This window comes from Poecilia reticulata, chromosome 5, assembly GCF_904066995.2.
Source record: "Poecilia reticulata chromosome 5, P_reticulata-male-v2, whole genome shotgun sequence".
NCBI classification, from domain to species: domain Eukaryota; kingdom Metazoa; phylum Chordata; class Actinopteri; order Cyprinodontiformes; family Poeciliidae; genus Poecilia; species Poecilia reticulata.
Window position 1 is genome coordinate 10825669 of NC_088834.1, and position 24043 is coordinate 10849711.

Here is a 24043-nt window from a genome sequence, read left to right on the forward strand (position 1 = left end):
TTCAGTTAAGTTACTCGTGGATTTGTACAGTAAACAACCAAAGATTTTAAATAAATGTAGTGATACTTTATAATAATTATATAGTATTATATATAGTAATTATACTTTATAATAGTTATATTATTATTATTATTATTATTATTATTATTATTATTATTATTATTAGAACATTATTATTATTATTATTATTATTATTATATCAGTAATATTCTGATATATCACAAGTTATACTGATATAATTTCTTTTTTATGAGAAGTTTTATCAGTATAACTTCTCATAAAAGAACGTTTTCTTTAAAAACTACTCCATTAAATGTAACTGAGTAAATGTAACTAGTTACTCACCTTTGATGGTTTCTATTATATAAGCTGCAGTTTAAATCCATATGTTTCACATTTGTTAAACAATGTTCAACTGTTTTTGTTTTTATTTGTTCAACGTATGTAGATATCTTGCATACCATCTGGTGGGAAAGTTGGAATACAAGCTCAACTTCGAACGCCTTTGGGTCAATCAGCAGTCGACTTTCACAAGGCGTCACGAACTACGTCATCTTTGCGGGCCGAAGCTTAGCAGATGGGGTTCTCTTTTTCTCCTTTCCCTCCTTCCATCATGTTGTAGCCTCATCATCTGCTTGGGGGCAATAATAAATACCGTCTAATGAAAGCTCGTGTATGTTCTGGTGGGGGGGATTTGCCATCCGAAACCGATCGGTTCCGTCTGCACGCTATAGGTAATGAACGACGAGACAGAACCGGAGAGCTGGAAGAGAAACTCCGGGAGCTCCAGGTGAGGCTGATCAGAGCCGCAGGGAGAGTTGAGCATCCAGGCTCACAGTTAAACGACATCATGGTATTATAGGATCTTCAGAATATTTTGATTTTATGTATGTTTTTTTCTAAACTGATCTGTTTATTTCGTTACAAGTTAACTTAATTAACAGGCGGTGTCTTGGATAAGTAAGCATTCATGTTTTATGTGATAAACAGATACAAAGTAGCACTTTATTATGAAGTGGAGAGAAAAAAAATCATAAAGATGTGTCATCCTATTTAATTAGATTCTTTTGAAAAGGGGTCTACAACCTGCTTCTCTGGAGCCTCTATTGGCTCTTTGAACTTTCCACTATGCCGCCTCAATAATTTGGCTAAAAATTATAACAGAGCAAACTGTTGTTCTCATATATATATATTCTAAAAAGCTAAAAAGTTTTAGCTTTTTATTCTGTGAAAAAGCTAAAACTAGCCTATATATATATATATATATATATATATATATATATATATATATATATATATATATATATAAATGCATTGACTTTAAAAGTAGCAGTAATATTTATTTAAATCTATTTTTCTTGTCTTCAGGTTGGAAACGTGCTTTCTTTTTTTTATAATTTTCCACAAAAGTCAACATCCTGTAGAATAAATAGAAAACTGCAGAAGTTTTGTTTTCTCCATTTTAAAACCTTAAATAAATAAATAAAAATGGCTGGCCACATTTCCTTTACTAGATATTTTGTCAAAAATATTTTTATTTATATAGCATTTTTTTAGCAACAAGGCAGTTCAATTGCAACTGACTGGAGCGACTGTGGCTCTGTGGGTAGAGTAGTTGTCTTGTGATCAGAAGGTTGTAGGTTCAATTCCAGCTTCCTCCTGCCACATGTTGATGTGCACTTGGGCAAGGCACTTAAGCCTACCACTCTGCATAGCAGTGTGAATGGGTGAATGTGACTCAAAATGATTGGGAAAAAGTGCTATATAAGTTCAGTCCATTTACCATTCAAAGTGCCTTCAGTTGAAAGTGTTCAAAATATAATTTGTGCTTTTTTAACAGGGTGATTTATTATGTATCAGTTGGAATTTGGGTCTCAGCCATTTAATTTGTAAAGCTGCTATGCTGCATAAAGTGGTGACCCCAAGATTTTTGCTGGAGTTCTCAAACTGTAGCCTGTCTTACTGATCCTTCTCACTGTTGACAGGATAAATTTAAGTCCTCATCTAGTGGACTTAAATTTGTAAGGGTGATTACAAAATCACCCTTTTGTAATCACCCTTACAAAAGGGTGATTGATAGTAATTAGAAGTTCCTGGAAATCCTGATCAACTTAGATCACTAAGATATTAATTGAAAAAAAAATTCCTCTCCATGTACAAAAAAAAATAATTTTATGCTTCTGCTCAAAAACACACCTATGTGTGCATTCATACTTACTCACACATGCAGGTGAGCGCTAAAAAGAAACATCAGCAAAGTGATTAATATTTCTTTTAACAGTATTATGAAATTTGTATGTTTAAAGACACACGCTGGCCTTGTTCTTTTGTATTACTATCAATTTCAGGATTTAGCTATTTTTACAGATTTGTTCTTATTGTGACAAGCTTATTTCTCCAACATGTCCTTCTATTGTCATTACCACCCTGGGAATGTTTTTCCTTTCTTTAAATCCCCATAAACCTTTTGAACTGCCCACAACTTAATGTCTTCAGCACCATAGTTTCTTTGGTAAGCATCCATTTTGAAAGCTCAGTAAAACAATACTTAATTTCCTTCCTAATTATGTCCCAAAACTATGTCAAGAAACAACAGCATGACTGTTATTCTACTGTATTTTGTCTTAAATGATTGTTTCAGGATGCCGCATCTGCCTGTTGATCTCAGTGTGAAGAGTGAATATTTGTGCAGGGAATGCTGATTTAATTTGCAATGAACTTAGATTTACTTTTAATTACATGTAAACAGACAGAAATGCTTGTAAAAGGCAGCATATGGTGAAATTAAACTTTGTTTTCTTGATCTTACTGTGCTAATGTGTGCACAACATGTTGACTGACATTTTCTTGCTTCTTTTAGAAACATTAAAACCAAGCTCTTTTTTTTTATTTTGACTGTTGCTGGAATCAATTTGCAACTTTACAAGATGGTAGTTTAGACTTTTATGTACAAAAAAAGTCAAAACAAAAAGTGCTTCCATTACTCTCGACATCATGCAGGGTAAAATGTGTTCTTTGTTTTTGTTGTTTGTAGTATTGAGCAAATGCTGGCTGTGAATCCCGGAAAGACGCCCATCAGTCTGCTGCAGGAGTATGGAACGCGGATAGGCAAAACCCCAGTGTACGACCTGCTGAAGGCCGAGGGACAGGCCCATCAGCCCAACTTCACATTCCGTGTCTCTGTTGGAGAGATCAGCTGCACCGGCCAAGGGCCCAGCAAGAAAGCAGCCAAGCACAAAGCAGCCGAGGCTGCTCTGAAGATGCTCAAGGGAGGCCTCGGAGGCCCAGTTGGAGTCGCTCTTGGAGAAGACGGTTTTACTGAAGTTGATGTGTCTGTGGATGGAGACAGGTCAGACCTCTGAGTGATTTATGCGGACAAATGTTAATTCGGCATAAATATTTTCACATAGCTTGAAATTCTCAATGACTTGCAAGCCAACCTAAATGACAGCTCAACATTTAGCAGATGCAAGATAATGGTTTGTGTGGTTTGAGTGTTTCCTTCTCTGTTTTGTGTAGCTCTCAGTCAGAGATGAAGACTTCAAATAGTTCCCAGCAGTCTGAATGTAACCCTGTAGGAGCCCTGCAGGTAAAAAATCTTTGTCTGCTATACAGTTGTATCGCAATAAATGACAATATCATTGTAAAGTTAATCTACATCAGTAACTTATGTAGATTCCTTATACACATGATGATTAAATTAGATTTTTATGGTTTGCACCTAATAAAACCCAAAATTAACATATTGCATCATATCTATTCATTAAAAAAGTGTCATGTTTAGGCCTGTCACGATAACAAATTTTGCTGGACGATTAATTGTCTAAAAAAATTTTGCGATAAACGATAATATTGTTTCAAGACCTTCTGACACTGATTTAATGGAAATGACTAATAATCCATGTGATTTCCTGCCATAGATAGATACACTTTATTTTCAAAAGAACACATAACACTGGAACTGATAAACTAAGTAAACAAAACAACCAAAAACAAAAATAAAATGGATTCTCAGTCTCCATTAACAAAAAACGTACTTGAATAAAAACTAGACAACATAAAGCCAAAATGGAAATAAATACTGCATTCAACCAAAAGAGTGCAGATTATGAAGTCTGTATATTATATGCACGACTGGGCCCTTGGCCGGTGCAGCTGATCTCTCCAACAGAGACGCGGAATGTGAAGTTGGGCTGATGGGCCTGTCCCTCGGCCTTCAGCAATCACTAGATTTAAATAGAGAAGATGAGCACATCTGACTATTTATTGATTTATTGTTTATCGCGACAGGCCTAGTCATGTTTTGATCCACAAAATCTTATGAAAGACATATAAATTGACAGGCAGAATGTCACAAAAGGTCAAAGAAGTTGCTCATCCAGTGTTCTATCTAAACAAAACCATGGAAAGTTGAGTGAACGGAAAAAAGATTAAAATTGCACTGCAGAACTAGGCTTCACAATGTATACAAATTTATTATCACTGCACACAAAATGAATTTGGAAAAGAACTGCTTGAACTACAATAAATATTAGTTAAGTATTTAATGCCAGGCATTCTGGCTCTTTATACAAGTAATATTTTGGTGAAACTTGTTTATTACAAAATTAAAACATTTTAGAATGTAAATAAATGGTAAAGAGCACACAATGGACAGAAACAACATTTGCAATGAAACCTTGTTGTAAAATCCAGGTTTCTCTATCACACGTTTTTCCTCTGCTTAACTTTTTAGTCTTGTACTCTGTGAACATCAATGACCTTGTGAAGGAACTCAATTATTATGATTGGTTAAGTTACAACATGACCATAAGATTTTAGTAGTAAGCATCCTGGTTGTTTTGGTTTGATGTAATATTCCATCTAAAAAAAGACGGTGTGTGTAATGAATCTATGTAATATACCAGTTTAACTTTTGAAATTTATAATTGAATTAAATTAACTTTTGACTAATGTTCTACTTTATTGCGATGCATCTTTTTGGTTATATTTTGTGGTTTTTTGGGGGGGGTTTTGGTGTTAATTTCTGTCAGGAGTTGGTGGTGCAGAAAGGATGGCGTTTGCCAGAGTACACAGTCACTCAGGAGTCCGGCCCAGCTCATCGCAAGGAGTTCACTATGACCTGCAGAGTCGAGAGATTTGTAGAAATCGGTACATTTAAAAATGTTTGACTTATTGAATACATACTTCATGTGTTTGCTTCTGTCTCGCAAATGTGTGTTTTCTTTTTGATTTTATGTCCCACTGGATGACAATGGCTGATCAGTTTTTTTTTCTGCTCAGGAAGCGGCACATCTAAGAAACTCGCCAAGAGAAATGCTGCCGCCAAGATGCTTTCACGGATACACAACGTGCCGGTGGATCTGAGGAGTAGCAATGACGCAGAAACAGAGGAGGACACATTTAATATTGTAAGAATCAAACAGGCGTTACGAAAATTAATAAAGATCAGAAAAAGATGGCTGTTGAGGTAGAAAATGCTATACTGTAACCAGCATAATTAGTCAGGAAATTTAATGTCTGCTAACTGATGTTGAATCTGTGTCTCCTGTAATTAAAGCACATGGGAAGCAGGGTGGAGTCGGGTAAAAGTAAAGGCTACAGCTGCACGTGGGACTCCCTGCGCAACTCTGCTGGAGAGAAGATCCTGCAGCTCCGCAGCCACCCTCTGGGCATGCCTTCTGACTCCAACTTCTGCTCCCTGCTGAGCGACCTTTCTGCAGAGCAGCGCTTCGACATCAGCTACCTTGATCTAGGTGAACTCTTGAACTCTGAGACAGAGCTCTAATATCACTTCAGTTTGCTGCAGTCGGGCTGCACCATATATATGCCTCAGCTGAGCTTCTAATGAACCTGAGTTAAGACTAATTTGTTGCAAAAATATTTATACATCTCAATTTTTGGGGAAGCATTTTGTCACATTACAACCACCTGAAAATGTTTTATTTAACTTTTAGGTGGGAAATTAACAACATGTAGTGCATAGCTGTGATATGGAAGGAAAATTGTATCTTTAATTTCATCTAAGGGTAAATACAGCTGTTCTCTGAAGTCCTTGGAAGTTTATTTGAGAACAAACGGCAACATGAAGATGACTAAAACATATTAGGGATTAAGTTCTAGATAGGTTTAAAGCAGACTCAGTATATAAAACAACATCCTGTTCAATCCATCATCTGAAAATTGAAAGTTTTGGACAACTGCAAACTTACAAAGACTTTCTGTCCACCTATGATGACAGGTAGGGGGAAATGTGTGTTAGGAAAGCTAAGACACAGTTTCCATTGTGAAATTCCATATTAGTTGCAACATCATGGTGTGGAGGAAGCTGCTCGGAGTTGTTAGGAAGTTTAATATTGCCAGATGTCCTGGAAGAAAACCCATCAAAGGGTGCAAAATACTTAAGACTGGCAGGGAGGTTCACCTTCTACTGTGATAACGACCTGAAACATAGATTTAGATTGGCCTGGTCAAAGGTCAAACCAAAATCCAGTTGAGAATTTGTTGCAAAACAAGGAACAACAATTCTGATGTCTTGTCAGAAAGAAAGGGCAAAAGTATCAGTCTCCAGATGGACAAAGCACATTACAAGAAAATAATAATAATTTAGGGAAAAATTGAACAGGTGGATATTGATTTATATTATGACTCCAAAGGCTTTTGGTTTTGTTTCCTCCAGAACCCATAAAACACATTAGGTTTCTATTTACCTTTAAAAAGTTTGACCTCTTTACTGTACCTATCCTGGTTGCTTTGACTGAAAACTATAAAAATCAATTTCTATTTTAAGTGATATTATGCAAACGCCCATATCTGGTGCAACAGTGGGACGAAGGTTGTAACCTAGTTCTGTTTGCAAATGTATCCACTCAGACTGTCTAATGGAAAATAACAACAGTCAAGCATAACAGAAAAGAAGCAGTAATAACGTGTTCCTGTCCTGTCGTTTCTGTTTTCAGAGGAGCGCAGCCTCAGCGGCCTCTGTCAGTGTTTGGTGGAGCTGTCCACGCAGCCAATCACAGTGTGCCATGGCTTCGCTCAGAACATAGACGCTGCTCGAGCCAACGCGGCTCACAACGCACTGCAGTACCTGAAAATCATGGCAGGAGGGAAATGACACGCCTTCTCCGTTTCCTAGCCACAGACTCGAACTCACCAGTACACAGTATGCCATCAAACATCTCCTCTTTGGACGAAGGAGGTATTTTTGTGACATATTTAGAAAACAAAAACAAGAAAACCTCAGATTTGACAATGAGAGACTTTTTCTGCCCTGAAATTTACACATGGAGTCATTTGTTTTTATTTTTTACTGATTAATGGGTGCCACTATTCATATTGCTGTCTAAAATTTCTAAACATATTATGTACAATTTTGTCATAAATTGTTTTAAAAAAAAACTTTTCCCCCTTTTTTAAACTTCTGACTTCATGTAGTCCAATATATTTTCCTAAATATGACCAATAAATACATATATCTCAGAAACTTTAAAATGTTGCTGTATCAGAGTAGGCAATGTTTTGCAGCAAAATATAAAAAAAAATTAGGTTATTTGACTAGCTAGATATAGAGTTAACTATTTATTAGTCCCAGAATGAAATCCATGTGAATGAATGTGTGAAAGAAACTCCCACTCTGTCGAGAAATTGAATTATGTCAGCTGCTATCCCTTAAAAATGAGCTTCCCCGAGTCTTAAAAAAAATAAGACTCAAGTGACTGTTTGTCGCTGTCATTTTCTACATGTTTAAGACTGAAAACTGTACAAAACTCTACACATTTGGTGAACCTGTGTTAAAAGCCTTAAAACGTAGTCGCCACTGCATTTTAAAAACTTTTTTTAAAAATCCAACTTTGATGTTATTTTAATCAGTGAGTGGGGAAAAAAAATATTTGGAAAAGAAATAAGTTGCAGCAACATCACTATAAATATGAAATAATCTTTGTATTGTTATTTATACAGATATTAATAATAATGGATTACTAAACAGTAGGGATGCTCTGATCAGGTTTTCTGCTGCTGATTCCGATATCGATCACCAATGAGGCCGATCTCTGCCGGTCACCTGGATTGACTGTTAACTTTTTGCTTTAGGTATAAATGCTACTGTGTGATCTGACAAAATAAAAAAAATGATCTGGCAATAAATTCACCTAATTTAGGCATAAAACATGCAAAAATACTTGTAGGTACAATACAGCAGTCAAAAGGACAACTGAAAAACCTGCAATCAGTAAAATAATATTTAATAGTCTCAGTACCATAAATTATACATGAGTCAAATAAAGCTGCCTATATCAAATAATGTCAAGTAAAAAAGGAAACATTCACTCAAAGTCAAACGCAGGCTGCATCAAAATAAACAATCCTTCCTGATAGCATGTCTAGCTGATTAATGCTGGTTCTGATTGGTTGTTTCTGACCGAGCGGAGTAATTCAGCAGAACACAGGAGGAGGCAGAGGAGATCGATTCTTTTTTCAGAGATTATCTGTCTTGTGTTAGGACAACGAAAGTTTTAATACATATCTAAAATCGTTTCTTTTTTTAAGTTACGTGCTGGAGCTTTAAGCAGAGGTAGAGGAGGATGGTAATGCAGGCGAAACAAATCCCCAGTTTAAAGATGAATTTAAGGCTTTTTACACCTTCTTATCAGTTGCAAATCTGTTTTTCTTGACAAGTTTCAGAAGTATGACCTTCACACATGTCTATTAATAGTCTGTGAATTAGAAGCTTTGTGTCCACAGCTGTTCTGAAGTACATTAACTCCTGAATTAAAGACTTATTATACAATGACTCTCAACTGTGAACACATCCTTGTTAAAAGACCAGGTTTTTATGTAAAAAAGAAAATAAACAATCATAAATTATTTTAGTTACAATTCAAGTGAAACATTATTAGAGGAAAATGTAAATACCTAAGCGAATACCCATTTAAAGCACCTTTTGATTCAGTGTTCCAACAATTATAATAATCCTTTAATAAAGTTCTACATCTCAGAAAGACATTTTTGAATTAGCTATTACTAACTTTCAGCCAATGCTACAGGTTCCAAAGGATTAAACAATCATTGTTTGAAGGTATCGGTCAGGAGTAGGTCTAAAAAAAAAATCAAAGTTGTACAGGAAGGTTTTACAACAATTTATTAGGGTCTTGTTTTTACAGGTGAGTTTGTCAGGTGAGAGCTGCTGTAATTGTAACAAAATACATCCACTCTTTCTCACAGACCCAGCACATAAAGCTACCACAAATTATAACGTCACCTCTAAAACATTGTGCATGTAATGACCATCATTGACTTGCGTTTTGTTTTGGTTTCTTGAACTTTGACTTGATTTGTAATTATCAGAAACTGTTGTGTCTCTGTGTAAAACCTTTCTCCACTACTAAGAAATCCCTCCCTCTTCTACAGTATGTATTGACAAGTAGTTTTAGCTATCTTCTGTTTCATGTGTTTGCCTACAAAATGCATGTGAGACATTTCTGTGGGTTGTAACCCTTCTCAGAAAAGGTTGATATGCAAACTGTTCTTTTGATCATTAAAGGAGGAAGTTAGGAGCTGGTTTTATTCGACTTCAGTTGAAACTCACCATCTCTCTTTGCTGGCACTTTTATACATTATGAAAATGAAAAGAAATACAATCTCTACTGGACGTCAATGTTTCTTTTCTTTTTTTTTCGATAAAACATTTTTTTTGTAAGAAATGAAGTTGTTTTTACCCTAATTAAAGTACCATTCCATTACATTTCACTGTCCAAGTCTTTGCTCGTTAACACAGTTCTGTTTCACATAATCATTTTTTGCACATTTTCTTTTTTATCTGTAGCCTCTGAAACGATCACATTTTAAGAGTTCAAGCAAAGTCAATGTGGGGATCTGCTTTCCAAATAGAAAAGGTTTCCAGATCTTGTGGTACGTTTTAGTCCTGCTTTTTTCTCTCCGTCACCTGCTGTGTCTGTCTATCGAGGGGCTGACTTCTTCGTCTGCGTAGCCACTGCTGTCGGACTGCACGCTGTCGCCCCGCACCACTTCACCTACATAAGCAGAAAACAAAACAAAACACATTCAGCTCTTCTCCAAGTTCTGCAAACTACAGACTGTTTAGCAGCTGCAGTCTAACCTGAATTTGGCACAGAAAATGCATCGTTTTCTCCTTGAAGACACCTGCTCATTGACCTGAATATGCATGTGTCACTCATCATGCTCAGTGCCTTGAAAAAGTATTCACTCCCCTTGAACTTGTATTGGAATCTTATGTGATAAACCAAAAACAAAGTAGTGGGTAGTAAAAAGGAAAATGACAACTGTTTGTTTTTTATCTTAATAGTGTGGCATGTATTTATATTCAGCCCCCTGAGGCAACACTTTTTTTCAGAAAGTACAGCTGCTAGTCTTTCCACAAACTTTGCACATGTAGAGATGGAAGTTTTTTTTATATGTTTCTCTGCAATTTAGCTGAAGCTTAGTTGGAATAGATGGAGAACGTCTGTGAGTCTCAGTTATTAAAACCTGCCACTGATGTGATCTTTAGACTTTGACTGTGCCGTTCTGACCCATTATTTGACCAATTTCATGATCACTCTGGCTGTTTTTTGAGGGTTACTGTCCTACCAAAGATGAATCTGCAACCCAGTCTCATATATTTTGCAGTATTGCTCTGTTTAGCTCTATTCATCTTCCTATCAACTCTGACCAAGTTCTCTTCTTCCCACAGCATGATATTCCTTTGTTAGTGGCATTTCAGGGGAATGTACAGTAGTTTTCCACCTCACCTAGCATTTTGGATGCATCTGACAAAAGAACTAACCTCTACGTTAGTTCTGATCCCTAGTTTCTGGTAAATTGCAGGATTTTTTTGGCCTTTCTTTCTTGACTCACTTCTGTAGAGGCTGGATTAGTGCTGTCCTCAATTAATAGTTGACTTTACTTAGAACAAGTGGATTTATTAGAACAAGTGAGATTAAAATAAGAATAAATCTGATTGCAGACTTTTAATCAAGTGACCCTTGAAGTAAATTGGTTATGCAGGATGTTATTGAGGGGTATCAGCCTACAGCCCTGGATTGGTTTCTTTCCACTTTACAATTATGCCGTTTTTATTTACCTAAAACATAAAACTACCCTAACCCTACGTTGAAGTTTGTAGCTGAAATTTGACAAAAAGTTTAAGGGATGAGAATACTTTTCCAGTCACACAGCTGCTTTTACACAAGTTGTCAGAATCCATTAGCTGACCGCTGCTAATGACTATATGACACCCTAAAGTGAGCCATAAATGAAGTGTTGCTTTCTATCACTGAGAAAGAAGAAGCATAGAAATAAAACATGCAAACTCATTTAACACATGTGTGAGCTGATAACATCCTTCTCCTCACCCATTTATATGTACATGCACCCTGCTGTTGTGGACCAAAAAATAATCCCCCTCAGAGTGAACAACAAAACTTTCATTAAAGTCTTTCTGCAAAAAGTCACACAAATAAATATAAGCATTTGTCACCTTTGCATGAATGTTTTCTAGAGAGTGACGAAGTGACGGTACTCGCTTCTGGTTGTCCAAAATCTTCCTCTCCTGCGCTATGCACCTAAGAGGAGAGCAAATTAAAAATATTTAACCAAGATACACTTTGTTCTACCAAGGAAAGAAATGGGAGCAACGACAAACCAAGAGTTTTTAGTGCTTCAGTTTAGCTTTGCTAAAAGCTAAACTGAAGCTTATTTACTGATTCAAAGCTTCATTTGACTTTTCTTTTTGTCCTCTTTGTCTATTGGTGTTCAGGTTTTGCTAGTATCCCAACATACTGGCCGAGACGTGCAAAACAACATAAGCATTGCAGAACATATATTTTCAAAATCAAATATCCTTGTAGAAAACACTAGATAGTTTCAAAAGAGAAAATACTGATAAATGCAAAAACATAAATTACTTTGTTTTGTCCAACTAAAAATTTCAAACTAGAAATGTTTTATCTGAAATAAAACATTACTAAAAATGTAAACTTAAACTTAAAATTTAAGCAATTTAGATTTTAAATCATTGCAACATTTTCAGTAAAACTGTGTTTTCCATGAGGGGTGACTAGCTAAGAAATAGATTCAGGCTTATTTGTTATGGGCTGCTGGTGTTTCTACCAAAGTGATGAATTGATCCAAAGTCGTTTTCACAACTGTTTTAATTAAGTTCAGATTAGTTATTAATTAAGTATCTTCTTCAGTTAGTTCCCATGCAGTTTTTTTAGAGTTTTCCTACAAGCACATTACATTTGTCTTTTTTTTGTTATGCTTTGCTCCTATGGGCCTCCATGTCCCATGCCTGAATTGCAAGTAAACCAAAATGACTTCAAAAGAAAATGATGCAAAAGAATGTACAACAACAACGAAGCAGTTTAAAATAGATCCTCACAAAACAGCACTGGTACACGAACCAGTGACCAAAACTAAATATAAGCATGAAGTTCAGGAGGAAATTTCCATTTGTCATGCCAACAATCTTTCAGCCCTGATAATAATTATAGTTTACTTAGTTATTGATTGACTGATGATTGTGTAATTAATTTGTCTCACTCACTGAGTTAAGACTGATTGAAACGTCCTAAGTGCAGTTTAGATTCATCATCAAATCATATGCTAGATTTTCAAACCATTAAAAGTTTCTGTACCTCCTCCAGCTCGAATGAGTTGACCTGCTGACGATTGCTGGAGAATTTGCCCAGGCCCGGATGGGTTAACGGGTTCAGGTACTGTCCCTCTCCCTCATTACACAGCTCTGCAGGAGTCCGCTTGGATAAGGCAGGTGAAGCATGACAGGAGTTCATGGAGGACGAGGACGCGTCCTCGTCTTCCAAGCCCGTCACTGTGATGCAGCAGTGAGCGTTGCTGTCTCTAGGCTCGAGAACCTGAGGTGATCCAGATCCATCCACCTGCAGGCTCTTTCTAGAAGATTCAGGGTGTAGGTCCTCATTAGGCTCAGAGGTAGGGGTTTGCACTGGAGAGCTTAGTCTGTCTCTACTTTCTGTCCCAGAGATATGAAGGAAGCGGTTTTGGTTTTGACAACAGAAAGAAGCCTGATGTACACGCTCCACTATCGGAGGGCAGATTAGATCATATGAAACTTTGGCGGCAGGAGTCAGTTCAGCTGTCCTTGTGTTCCTTTGTGTCAAACATGAGTCCAGCTCTGACCGATTCGTGGCTAGCAGAGTTTCTGTTTCTATCACGGTTTCTCTTGACAACGATGACGTTAGAGATGTTCTTTCACAATATTCTTGCCTGACATTATCAGCATTATCTGCCTCTTCGTTGTCAGGCGTCTCCTCCTTGCAGGTTTTATTCCCCTCCTGATAAATGTCTGTGTCCTCTACAGTCTGCTTCACTTGTGCTATATCTCCACCATCTGATAGCAGCCTAAAATCCTCACAAGATCCACACCTGTCATGTTCCCCCAAATCCAGCTTCTTGGCACTCCCGGTTTTGAATTTCAGCATTATATCCACCACGTCAGGGAGGCTGGATCTCTTTCTGGGTGAGGGCTGTGGAGAGTTGGAGTCCGACCCACGAGGAGAGCCTGTGTAAAGGCACATTTTGTTTACAGTGTCCTTCAGCCTCTCCACAGGAGAGCGAGGCTCGCTGCGAACGCTGGTCCTAAACCGTTCAATCCTCTCCACAGGAGAGGAGAAGCTGAACTCTGGCGTGGCCAGCTTCTGGAGAGGGGTGCGGGACACGTGGGAGTAGAGGGAATAGAAAGCATTGGCCATGGCTGTAAGCACTTGCACTTGTCTGAAACGACCTGTAAGAAGAATAGAATGCAAATAAACAGATGCAAACCACTTCGCTTCATCACACTTCTAGCAATGCAAGATCACTGCACTGACATATAGATAGAGAGATGTAACGAATCCATACTGGCAAGTGAAAGGCTGGGGTCCTCCTCTCTTATTCGCCGGATCTGGGCGTCCAGGAAGAGGCGGAAGTTGATGCCTTGAGCCTGAGAGGGGAAGGTGAAGAATCGAGGAGGGATGCGAACGGTGACCTGCGGTTCTTCACAGCCAAAGCCCAGTTCGTACAGAGTCTCCTCTGCATCCTCTGAACATATCTGCAGAACCTCTGATACACTGAAAGAAGACATACATTCAGGCGCATCTCAATTATTTCACATCAAACAATTTATTTCAGAAATAGATGTATTTTAAAAGTGAAGCTCATACATGCTTTACACACAGATATGTGCATTTATGGCTCTCAGAAAATTATAAAACAAGATGGGGCCACAAAAAGTGATGTTCTGACCCTCACAATCAGAGGGAGAAGTGCTGACTTGATCATTTTCCAATTCATTATGCAAAGCTGTTTAAAAAAATTCTATTCTCAGACTTTTAGTTATAGTTTAGCATTACTATACTGATTATATTATGTTTGTCATTTATGTTATCTGAACAGTGTTTTGTTGAGCTGTATAACTTTCTGTTTGTTACTGATTACTTTCTACTTAAACTGTTTTGTTTCAATGTGCTATAGAAATAAAATTAACTGACTGTAAAAACTAAGTGGCAGGAAAAAGAGTGACAGAATAAGTTCAACAAACAAAAGGTGTGATACAGTTAAGTTACTGAACAGTCTGCTTCTTTAGAAAAAAACTTAGCTGTATTAAAATGGTTACTACATAAAATGTCTGGGTTAAACCAATTTCCAAACCTCACCTTGACACTGTTTTCCAAGTGGAGGAGGAAAGGCCGCTGGAGGCCATGCTGTGGCCCAGGTTGAGTGTCGGTGGGCATAGTTTCTGAAGAGGAGTACTAAAAAAAAAAAACATGTGAAATGTTACAATACCTAAAACTTTTTAAAGTGGTCAGGTGACTCACTCACTCCTTTCCAGGGGGAGAAATGCCCCCCAAAAAAGTTAGATTTTGAATTTGAGAAGCAAGTAAACAACAAACCTGCTGTTGACCCTGCTGAGTTGTTTCGTGAAGGAACGATTTCTGGACAGGGATTATGGAGAACAATAAAAAAAAATAAGAAAAATAGTTCAGCAAGAACGTTTTTGCAAATTCAGAAATTCAAATAGTTTTGGTGCAACATTTCCAGAAATTTTACAGTAACTTCCAGGTAAGCTACAGCAAAGAAATAGCTTCAGGGTGTGAATGTGTGAAACATGTATTTTTACCAGGACTTTCATTATTTTGCAAAAATAAAAACTATATTAGTAATGTGAGATATGTAGAAAACAGTTGAACCAGTGGAAAGTTTCTACTTACCGATAGTTAGTTGTAGTTCCTCCAAAGTTTAGAACTGAGGCTGAGGAAAAAATATTAAGCATTAATTATTGCTGTTGACAATAAGAACTACTTTAGTGTGACAATAAAGAAATTAGCAATTTAGCATCTGTAATATGATTTTAACAGAATTAATCTGAAGAGAAAACATCTATTTTATTACTTCATTTTAAGATTTAAATGTTACTTGGATAACCATTCGTTTTCTGGGTTGTTTTACATCCAGTCGAGAACTGCAGCTGTTATTTTACTTTTACGATCTACAAAAATGTGGCAACTTCACCGCTTATCTTTGCGGCTTAGTTCTAGTTTGGCGTAAATGTTAAATTATCTCTCTGAAATGATTATTGCATAATACCTAGATTGCAACGACACGCAATATTCTAACAAGATAAGGAGGCAAAAAAATACTTGAGACAAGCTTTTCTTTTTCACATGTGAAAAGTCCTGCCTACTGATCCATGAGCGGAGTTTAAAAATAACCATAACCAAACAATACCCAATTTGCTTATTTAAAACTTTTGCCGACTCATTACTTCCCCTTACTTGCCTGTGTGTGCAAATTTAGGTTGACAGTGAAGCCATATTTCAGATAATCAAATTAAATAGAGATCGTCATGAATATTGCCCTTTGAGGACATAGAAACCATTTTGTGCCATGAGTGTTTGCGTGTTTGAGTTCATGTCTGATCATACCATCAGCTCCAAGGCTCAGGTCGTCACAAAAGGTGTTGGCTTGCAGTGCAGACTCTTAAAAATCAATCAGATATGGAAATGTTACACTTTAAACATGTTACATTTTAAATTAGACACTGTGCAAATTATGCAGATGATAAATTAAGGTTTCTAAACTTACATATTTAAAGCTTTTGCATTTATTTATTTCAACCTCACCAGTTGAAACAGATTTTAGCTTATCGCAATAAACATGATACAGAAAATGCTAAACAACCCAGTTTGAGATTCAATCCCCTCAATATGATGAATAAGGAAAATCAGCAGACATCTAACCAAACTTTTTCTGGATATTATCAAGTAATAGAGCTTTGATTTCATTATACAGCATTTTTAATTGCAGAGGCTGTTTTTAGGTAAAATCCCCACATGAAAATAAGAAATATGAGGCGTTGTACTGAACGCCATACATTTGAATTGATTCTGCTCTTTTTTCAACATTTTCTCAAGCAGCCTCATGGTAAGGTGTTCATGGTACGGTGTGTGTGTCTCACCGAAACTTAGCTGGCTGCTGTTCTCCAAGCGGGCATCAGATCTGCAAGACACGTTAGTTTTAAACACAGATGCACAAACACAATCGAGTCATTTGCATGCTTCTGTCAAACATGGTGCTGCGTTTGCATCTCTGGTTTTATGTGAAAAAGGATAGCAGGCAAGGTTACAGTGAAAGTTTGTTCCACTCTTCATAATCAGCATTCTGCTGAAGTCTTGCAACTTCCTCTTGTAGATAAATATTAACATTCAGGTTAACGCCAAGCAAATCTACTCATTTTCATTTTCACTTCTGAGAATGCATTCAGGCACCAGCCATTCCGATAAATGCTCTCAGCAGGAGAGTAAAAGCCCATTTAGAATGTGATTTACTGTCATCTGGGGTGTTTCTGCATTCCAGAACTGCTTCTCTCTCAGTGACTGACACTAAACCATAAAGTATTGTTTCTTCTTTCTATAGTCTGTTCCATTAAAAAAAGAAGAAACTGTTATTTCCTATACCTCAAGGTAATTTCAGATACGTCAAAGAGTTGAAGCTTTACTCATGAGTTATTTTTGTACTATGAACTTTTACACCTTTTAAATCATGACACCCCTGGTGAAACAGCTGAAAAGGAAAAAAAAATCTAACTCAAGAGAAGGTCCCCTCAGCGATTTCAGTTTGTGGTTGATTGAAAGCTTATTTTTCTTTTTCTCTTTTTCCAGTGGAACTATAAGAATGCAGCACCTCAGGCTACTGCAGCAGAAAAAAAAAACTTCTGTGGTAACCTCACAACATCACCTTGCTGCACCACCTGACTTCAGAGAGAGTTTCCATTCTCGCCGCACTCTGTTGTCTGCTGTAGTTTCCATTGATATACATCTTACCAGCTGGAAAATGTGAAAGTCAGCAGTTATGAACTTATATATAAAAAAAACAGGTTAACTCACCCACAACCAAGGAGCCAGTTCTCAATCTTTCCAGTGAAGCTGGCTGTGAAAATGACACATATGAGTACTCTTATTAAGTAAATTGACGGCTCTGATCAGAGTGAACTAATTAGTTTTTCCATCTAGAAAAGTTAAAAACTAATCAAATAAAATACAGTGGGTAAAGTACTTAAAGAGTCGTGTTTGCCCTCACCATCAGAAAAGACATCATCATCATCTGCTATGGAGGCAGAGGCTGCGAGGTTACACAGCGGCCCCTCTATGTCCTCCACTGTCGGCCATTGTCGGCTGCTGTTGATCCAGGCTCGCCGCCTAACGGTGGACGATGACCTATCCATCACCTCAATTCATAAATGGCTGCAGGGCATGACGGGTTCAAAGCTCTGAAACAAAAGAAATTAAAAGTAATTCTAGATTTTTATTGTTGTTTGATGTATGAGCCTGATGATATTTTCAAGATATTTTAAGACTATTTCCAAAAAATATTTAAAAATCTGTTGTTTTCATTTTTCTGTATGAGCAAACACATTCCCAGAAAAGCTGAGAAGATTGTCAAAACATGTTTCAATGTGTGACATGTTCATTTGCTTGAATCTTTATAGTCAAAGCCAAAGTGCAGATCGAATACAAACAAAACAGTTTTTTTTGCGGATGCAGTTCATCTTAACTGCTAAGAACTGCTCAGAATGACAAAATTGTGCATAAAACAAGAATCCACCATATGTTTAGTATTTCCAGGTACGGACTGATTGTGGCTCACCTCATTGCTCCAACTCAGAAAAAGATCATAGATAAAAAAAAAAAAATGACATATCAAATTTACCAAAAATGTGTCTTTCACCATCTAAAGAGCATAATGAAGTCTTCAAGACATGAAGTCACAGCTGCACAAGAATTTTTGGCAGCAAAGATTCAGTAGCAACTAAGACAAACTGTATTCATAAAAACTGTCCGACTCTGTACCTTGAAGTTACATTTGGAATTATATTTGGGAGTGAAGAAGGTAAATAATGCCAATCTCAAGATTTAAGGGACGAGAGAATCTCAAAAACAAAGAGAGCAGAGAGCAGTTCTGTGCTCAGAAAGGTCCATGCAACAGCTGTGTTTGGGGGAAGAAAAGAACATGAGGACATAAGAGCTGAAAGAAGTGCTAGTAGTGGTATAATGGTTGAATCAGTTGCCATGAGGTCCTTGAACGAGTGAGTAGTTATGACTTTTCCAGAGCTGACAGGCATGGGCCAGTTACCAGTATCAAAGTAATCCAAAGTTTCAAGTTATGGTTACAAAACTACTACATTTTTACCTAATACTGTCCCAGTTTGAAGACATTTCATCAACACGCCATAAAGTACTGGAGTTTTCTTGGTTGTATGGCACTAAGTCACTATTGACCATCTACTAGCTGTTGCTTCACAAGAGATGGACAAGATAGACAAATTTGGCAGATGGGAAGTATAATCTGTAGTGAGAAACACAAACAATTGAACAAAAGGATCACAGGGTGTAAATCTTATTAAGATAATTCTGCTTTAAAACTACAGTTGACTCTAGGCCAGCTACCTGAGCTGATAGCCTAATTAATTGCCAGCAAATATCAGCTCATCATTCTTTCTCTAATATGACGAGACTGACAAAAAAAAGCGTTTTTATTCTGTGCAGAAAGTACCTAATATTGTTGCTTATTCTATATCTTTGCTTGTGTCTTACTATTGACACACAAGCAAGATTACTTTTCATAACTGTAACAATCAATAAGTTTTATTTTGTTTCCAAAAGTATCAGCAAATGTCTTGCTTTTCAGTTTTAGATGAAAGCAATTGTGGCATCTTTCGAGTTCACTTTTACAAGTCTGGGAGAACATTAGCAGGTGATGTTCAGAGCAGATTATGTTACTGTGGCTTCTCTGACACACAGCGTACATTTGTTCTCCTGCCAATTTCCTGCTGTTCCGGTCAGTGGAGTCATCTGAAAACTGTTGCGAGTTGGAAAATCTGACCAGAAGAACTGGAAAATGCTGAGAAGTTAAAACCTGGAGTCGAGCAAGAATGGAGACAGATAGCGCTTGCAAATTAACACTTTATGTCTTAAGTTTCCAAATGCAAATGATGAAATTAAGTAAGCGTTGGAGTAAGTGTATTCCATTACTTTTTTAAAAATATGTTTAAATATTTAAACTTTCTTAACAAAAGTGAAGCAATAAAAACTATGTCTTTTGTGTTCGATTTAGCTTGTTTTTTGCATTTTCAAAAGCTTCCCCGCCTTTTTAGCGGAAATGTGGCATGACTTGGCAGCCCACACAACTGAAATCCTCTTCCACAGTGTTTGAATATGGATGTTGTGTTGTAAGATTTCAGAAAAAATAGATCTGTTAAAAGATTGTACAGTTGTATGCCACTACTAAAATGTATATTATATAAAACATATATATAGAACAAAAACAATGAAAGCATCTCTGCACCAAGCCAAAACTAGGGTAAAATAACAATATTGCAGATCAGGTATACGAAATATGCACAAGTTGAGATAAAATATTCCCATGAAGAGATCATGTTACCATAAACCTTATTTCTTCACAAAATTGTACTGATTAGTCTCTTCCAAACTTAAGACAGTTCAAATTAAACCATAATAAAAGAGGAACATGCCTGAAAACAAAATGATTCCAGTCCAGGCAACATTGTACAGAAAATAATGATTTGACTTACTGTGTGGTTATATTGCAGTGCAGACTAGTGCAAGCATAGGAAGCATTAATGATAAAATCAGCACGACCGTAGATCATTTTCACCGAGGTTTATGGCAAACCTTAATAAAAGAACTTGAAGGATTTACCTTGATATAAACAGATATATTCGACTTTCGGAAGGTGCTTCCCAGAATATCAAGTGCGCAGATCAAATGTAAAAGTAGAAATATCTTCAAAATGTTGAGTTAAAATACATTTACCTTTCTACACTACTAAGCAGCGAGTAAACTTTCAAAAGAGACGAGAGTTTTTACCTTCATGCACGCTGCAGGTTTCAGTTCTGTAAGCGGCGCACTTGCTCTGGTTTCCTGTTGAACCGGACTCACTGAGGCAGACAGTATGAGCGCCTTCATCCGCCGTCTTTAAGCGGTCTGTTAAAATAGCCTCCGCTCAGCGCGCCTGCCTCTTCTCAGAGATGGGCCCAGAGATAAATAGCCGGGATTTGAGCTGATTTCCAGCGAAGCCTGTCCCCTGCTCAGCGCGGACAGGTTGGATCATTGCTTGGCCGTGGCGCGTCGGAGGAAGTGAGTTTGCATCTCATCTGACAGACTGAAGTTATCAGCGTGGCGTGGGACGCAGCTGCGGCACATCCTGCATGAAACAAGCGCTCACCCTGACAGGTTGCTGGAAATGTCAGGGGTAACGCTGTTAGTACAACACGATGTTTTTTTGTGTGTGTGTGTGTGTGTGAGAGAGTTTTTTATTTTTTTTTTATTCTCTGCTTTACAAATCAGGAAAATGTAAGCTTAGTTTCCGCAAAGTAACTGTGTGGCATTGTTTTATTTTTATTTGGGGTTTTCCGCATTACAGTAATGTATTTAGCATCCTCTAAATAGACAGTCCGTAAGTACGAAGAGCATTAATGTCAGATTTAAACAATTGCCTGCGGTTAATGTTACGTATTTCCACTTTTGGTATGAGTAAGACCACAATGTATAACTTTGGTATGACCTTCCCGAAAGTGCAACAGTTTTTTTTTGTTTGTTTGTTTGTTTTATTTTGTTTTTTTTCTCGCATACAAAAATAGAGATTTTGTAAGGAAGTTTCTTGGTGAGTCAAGTACAAGCATATTTTAACCAAAAATGCATCAGACACATTTTTACAGTTTAAGACAAAGTTAGACTTCTTGTTTGTACACAAATGTTGCGGTTCTAATATTTTTATCTGTTTAGCCTAAAGTGCCATTTAGAGGCCAAGTGGATATACAGCAGGCATTTGTGTAACGTTACAATATAATATATTACCTACTGTAATTATTGGTTTTAAAAGCCTTTGTTGTGAAAGAAAATAATCTGTAAATGTATCTCTTACATCTGAATTTGTTATCCGGTAATGACACTTACTTGAGTACTTTTTTTTGGCTATTAATAAAAAGTCATTTAACTTAACTGAAGATGTTTTTTATTCTAACAAGGCTTACACCACGAGTTAATCACTTCAAACACTTTTTATGTATTTTTATTATTCTTTGCCCCGTAACACTTTAAATTCATACTTATTATCTACAAGGCATAGAAGCCTTTCAATTGATGCAAGTAATTGATGACTCATGTCATAAATCCACTTGATGAATGCTTGTGGTTTGGTTCCTCTGTGCCTAACTGGGTCATGTCGGGTTCTCTAGAGAGCTTGGTGGAACTCCCCTGACATTCCCATGTTGCACTCTGTTCTTATAGTCTCTGCTACATGGGTTGCTCCAGTGTTGTTTGCATTTCAGCCACAGTCTGCTAGTGGCTTCCTCTGCCTCCTTTCTGAGTGATTTTGGTCACAAGCTTTGAGCTGCTTTAACGTCTGACTCCACGTCTAGACAGAATACCCCAAAGAAGTTGTAATATTTTGACTGAAAATCCCCCTGCCCACATTTTGTTGCTCTGGATAACAAAACATTTGTATACAATTTTCAGAGTAACACCAAAATAGCTCATTGTTACTGCTGTTAGCTGCAGTTGGTCTATGTATATTTACATTTTTCTTAAACTCGAAGGTGTTACCAACATGTATTTTTAAACTTATGCTTGTATAAGCTTTTACTTAAACATACTTCAAGAAAACATTTTTATTTTTCAGTCTTTTTTCCCCAAACATAAAAGGACAGCTTGAACATAGTGTGTTGGAGAGTCTAAGACTTTTTACTCTGCAGCAGTGATTGAGATTCACGACTAATATCCAGACAAAGGTTATTCAAAACTTGTGGTATACCTAGAAATTGAGACATACTGTAATATGGAATACAGCAAAATTACATGGGCTAATCTTTTGTGCCCACACTACTGAAATAGTGGGGTAAAAAGAATGTAAACGGTTTTGGTGTATTAGAAAATGTCTTGCTCATCACACACAACTTTAAATTCCTGTGTCACGTGAACATAGCAATCAGAGAATAAGTTTTCAGTGAGTAGAAGGGGGTCAGAATGTTTTTTTTATCTTGATGTGGGAAAAAAAATCTGAAAAACACAAGGTCAGAGGTCAACAATTAATTAGATTCAAAGTTGCTAACACTTGCAGATCATTCCCTACAAGAAGTTAAAATCTTTAGATATCATTTTACAACTTATCTTTCCATTAAATATCCATTACTTTATCCTTGACCTCCCAAGTGTATTCATTGGTATTTGTTCACTAAAGTTAAGTAAAAAACCTGAGGCCTTCAAAGAAAAGTTGCATTTACACTGGGATTAAATCCCACCCAAACTGACTCTAGACTAAACTCTAAACGTGACTTCTAGACTTCTACAGGCTATTGGTTGCATTTTATTTGGTGCTATCAGAGAAACAAGAACCCTTTCTATTTGTAAGCAAAATTTTCAAAAACCATTATGATTTTTTTTCCACTTCACAGTTATGCTCAGGAATTGTGATATGAAAGTATAAAATGCTGTGTATTTCATATCATTTCATATAAATAATTAGATGTTACAATATGTCCTCTTTTGTACATTACTTCAGGCTGGGATATCCTCCTGACTACCAGTAGTTCCTTTTTGTCCTCTGTAGAGGACATTTCTAAACTTGAACATCTCCCACCCCCTGCATTCTACTGAATTAATTCCTTTTGGTATCTGGAGAGGACATTTAGGGCTTTTCAATGATACCACATGTGAAGGGGTGGGACTTTTGTATGTACCTTTTTCTAATTCATAAAAATTGCATTTATCAGTAATAACACATTTTATGGGAAGAGACAAAGTAAGTGCATAAAACCTTTTATTACCTTACAAAGATTGTGGGATTGGACAATATTGTTTTTCCTGGTAGTCAGGAGGATATATGTACAAATTATGGTATTGAATAAACTTCCTTTGCACTGATTAATGTATACTTTATTAGACTACATCCAGTTTCAAATTAGTCAGGGTGTTCGTATTTATAACCATTCTGTTATATGCAGCAGCCTGTAATGCCTCTGGGTGACTCCAGACAGACCGGGGTGGGTCCATCTTGGACTGAGGATTCACTCCACCCTCTGTTATGTTTACATGGGCACATGTGCTGCTTCATTGACATCCCTCTCATAGTGATAAAAGCCCTCCCACCACAGGACAATGTTCCACTCCCAGTGCGGCTTCAGCCAGTGTGTGTGAGCATGATATGGGGGTTCATCTCCTCCTCAACGGGTGACTCCTCCCGCCACTACACTGTTTAGCGACCCACCGGCCTCCGCTAGGGAGTGGCCAGCAGCCACGGAGGCAAGACTCAAACAGCCAGTCCGCCCTCCTTTTTCCCCACCTCCGTGTTCAAGGCTCCAGATGTGTCTCAGTAAAAAATATATTCTTTTGTATGATAAGATTGGCTTTGATCGAGAAAGAAACGTATCAGTATTTACTTAGATTATTTGCTGGTGACGCTGTTTATGGGAAAAACAGATGACCAAACG

At 37.2% G+C, this 24043-nt stretch overlaps 2 protein-coding genes across 2 annotated transcripts; one reads left to right on the forward strand and one right to left on the reverse strand.

The window, feature by feature from the left end:
- Positions 1 to 533: 533 nt before the first annotated feature.
- On the forward strand, positions 534 to 9745 carry tarbp2 (TAR (HIV) RNA binding protein 2). Its single transcript, XM_008408482.3, has 7 exons — positions 534 to 790; positions 3035 to 3349; positions 3520 to 3589; positions 5034 to 5151; positions 5284 to 5411; positions 5561 to 5756; positions 6960 to 9745. Exons 1-7 carry the CDS (start codon positions 738 to 740, stop codon positions 7115 to 7117), a joined length of 1038 nt encoding a protein of 345 aa, XP_008406704.2. The 5' UTR covers positions 534 to 737; the 3' UTR covers positions 7118 to 9745.
- tespa1 (thymocyte expressed, positive selection associated 1) lies at positions 9126 to 20806 on the reverse strand. The gene is made up of 12 exons (XM_017305031.2): positions 20424 to 20806; positions 17617 to 17806; positions 17424 to 17466; positions 16496 to 16536; positions 15963 to 16016; positions 15249 to 15288; positions 14931 to 14972; positions 14694 to 14789; positions 13900 to 14108; positions 12660 to 13783; positions 11501 to 11585; positions 9126 to 10034 (listed from the first exon to the last, which is right to left on the reverse strand). The coding sequence occupies exons 2-12, from the start codon at positions 17759 to 17761 to the stop codon at positions 9943 to 9945; spliced, it is 1971 nt and encodes a 656-aa protein (XP_017160520.2). The 5' UTR covers positions 17762 to 17806; positions 20424 to 20806; the 3' UTR covers positions 9126 to 9942.
- Positions 20807 to 24043: the final 3237 nt, after the last annotated feature.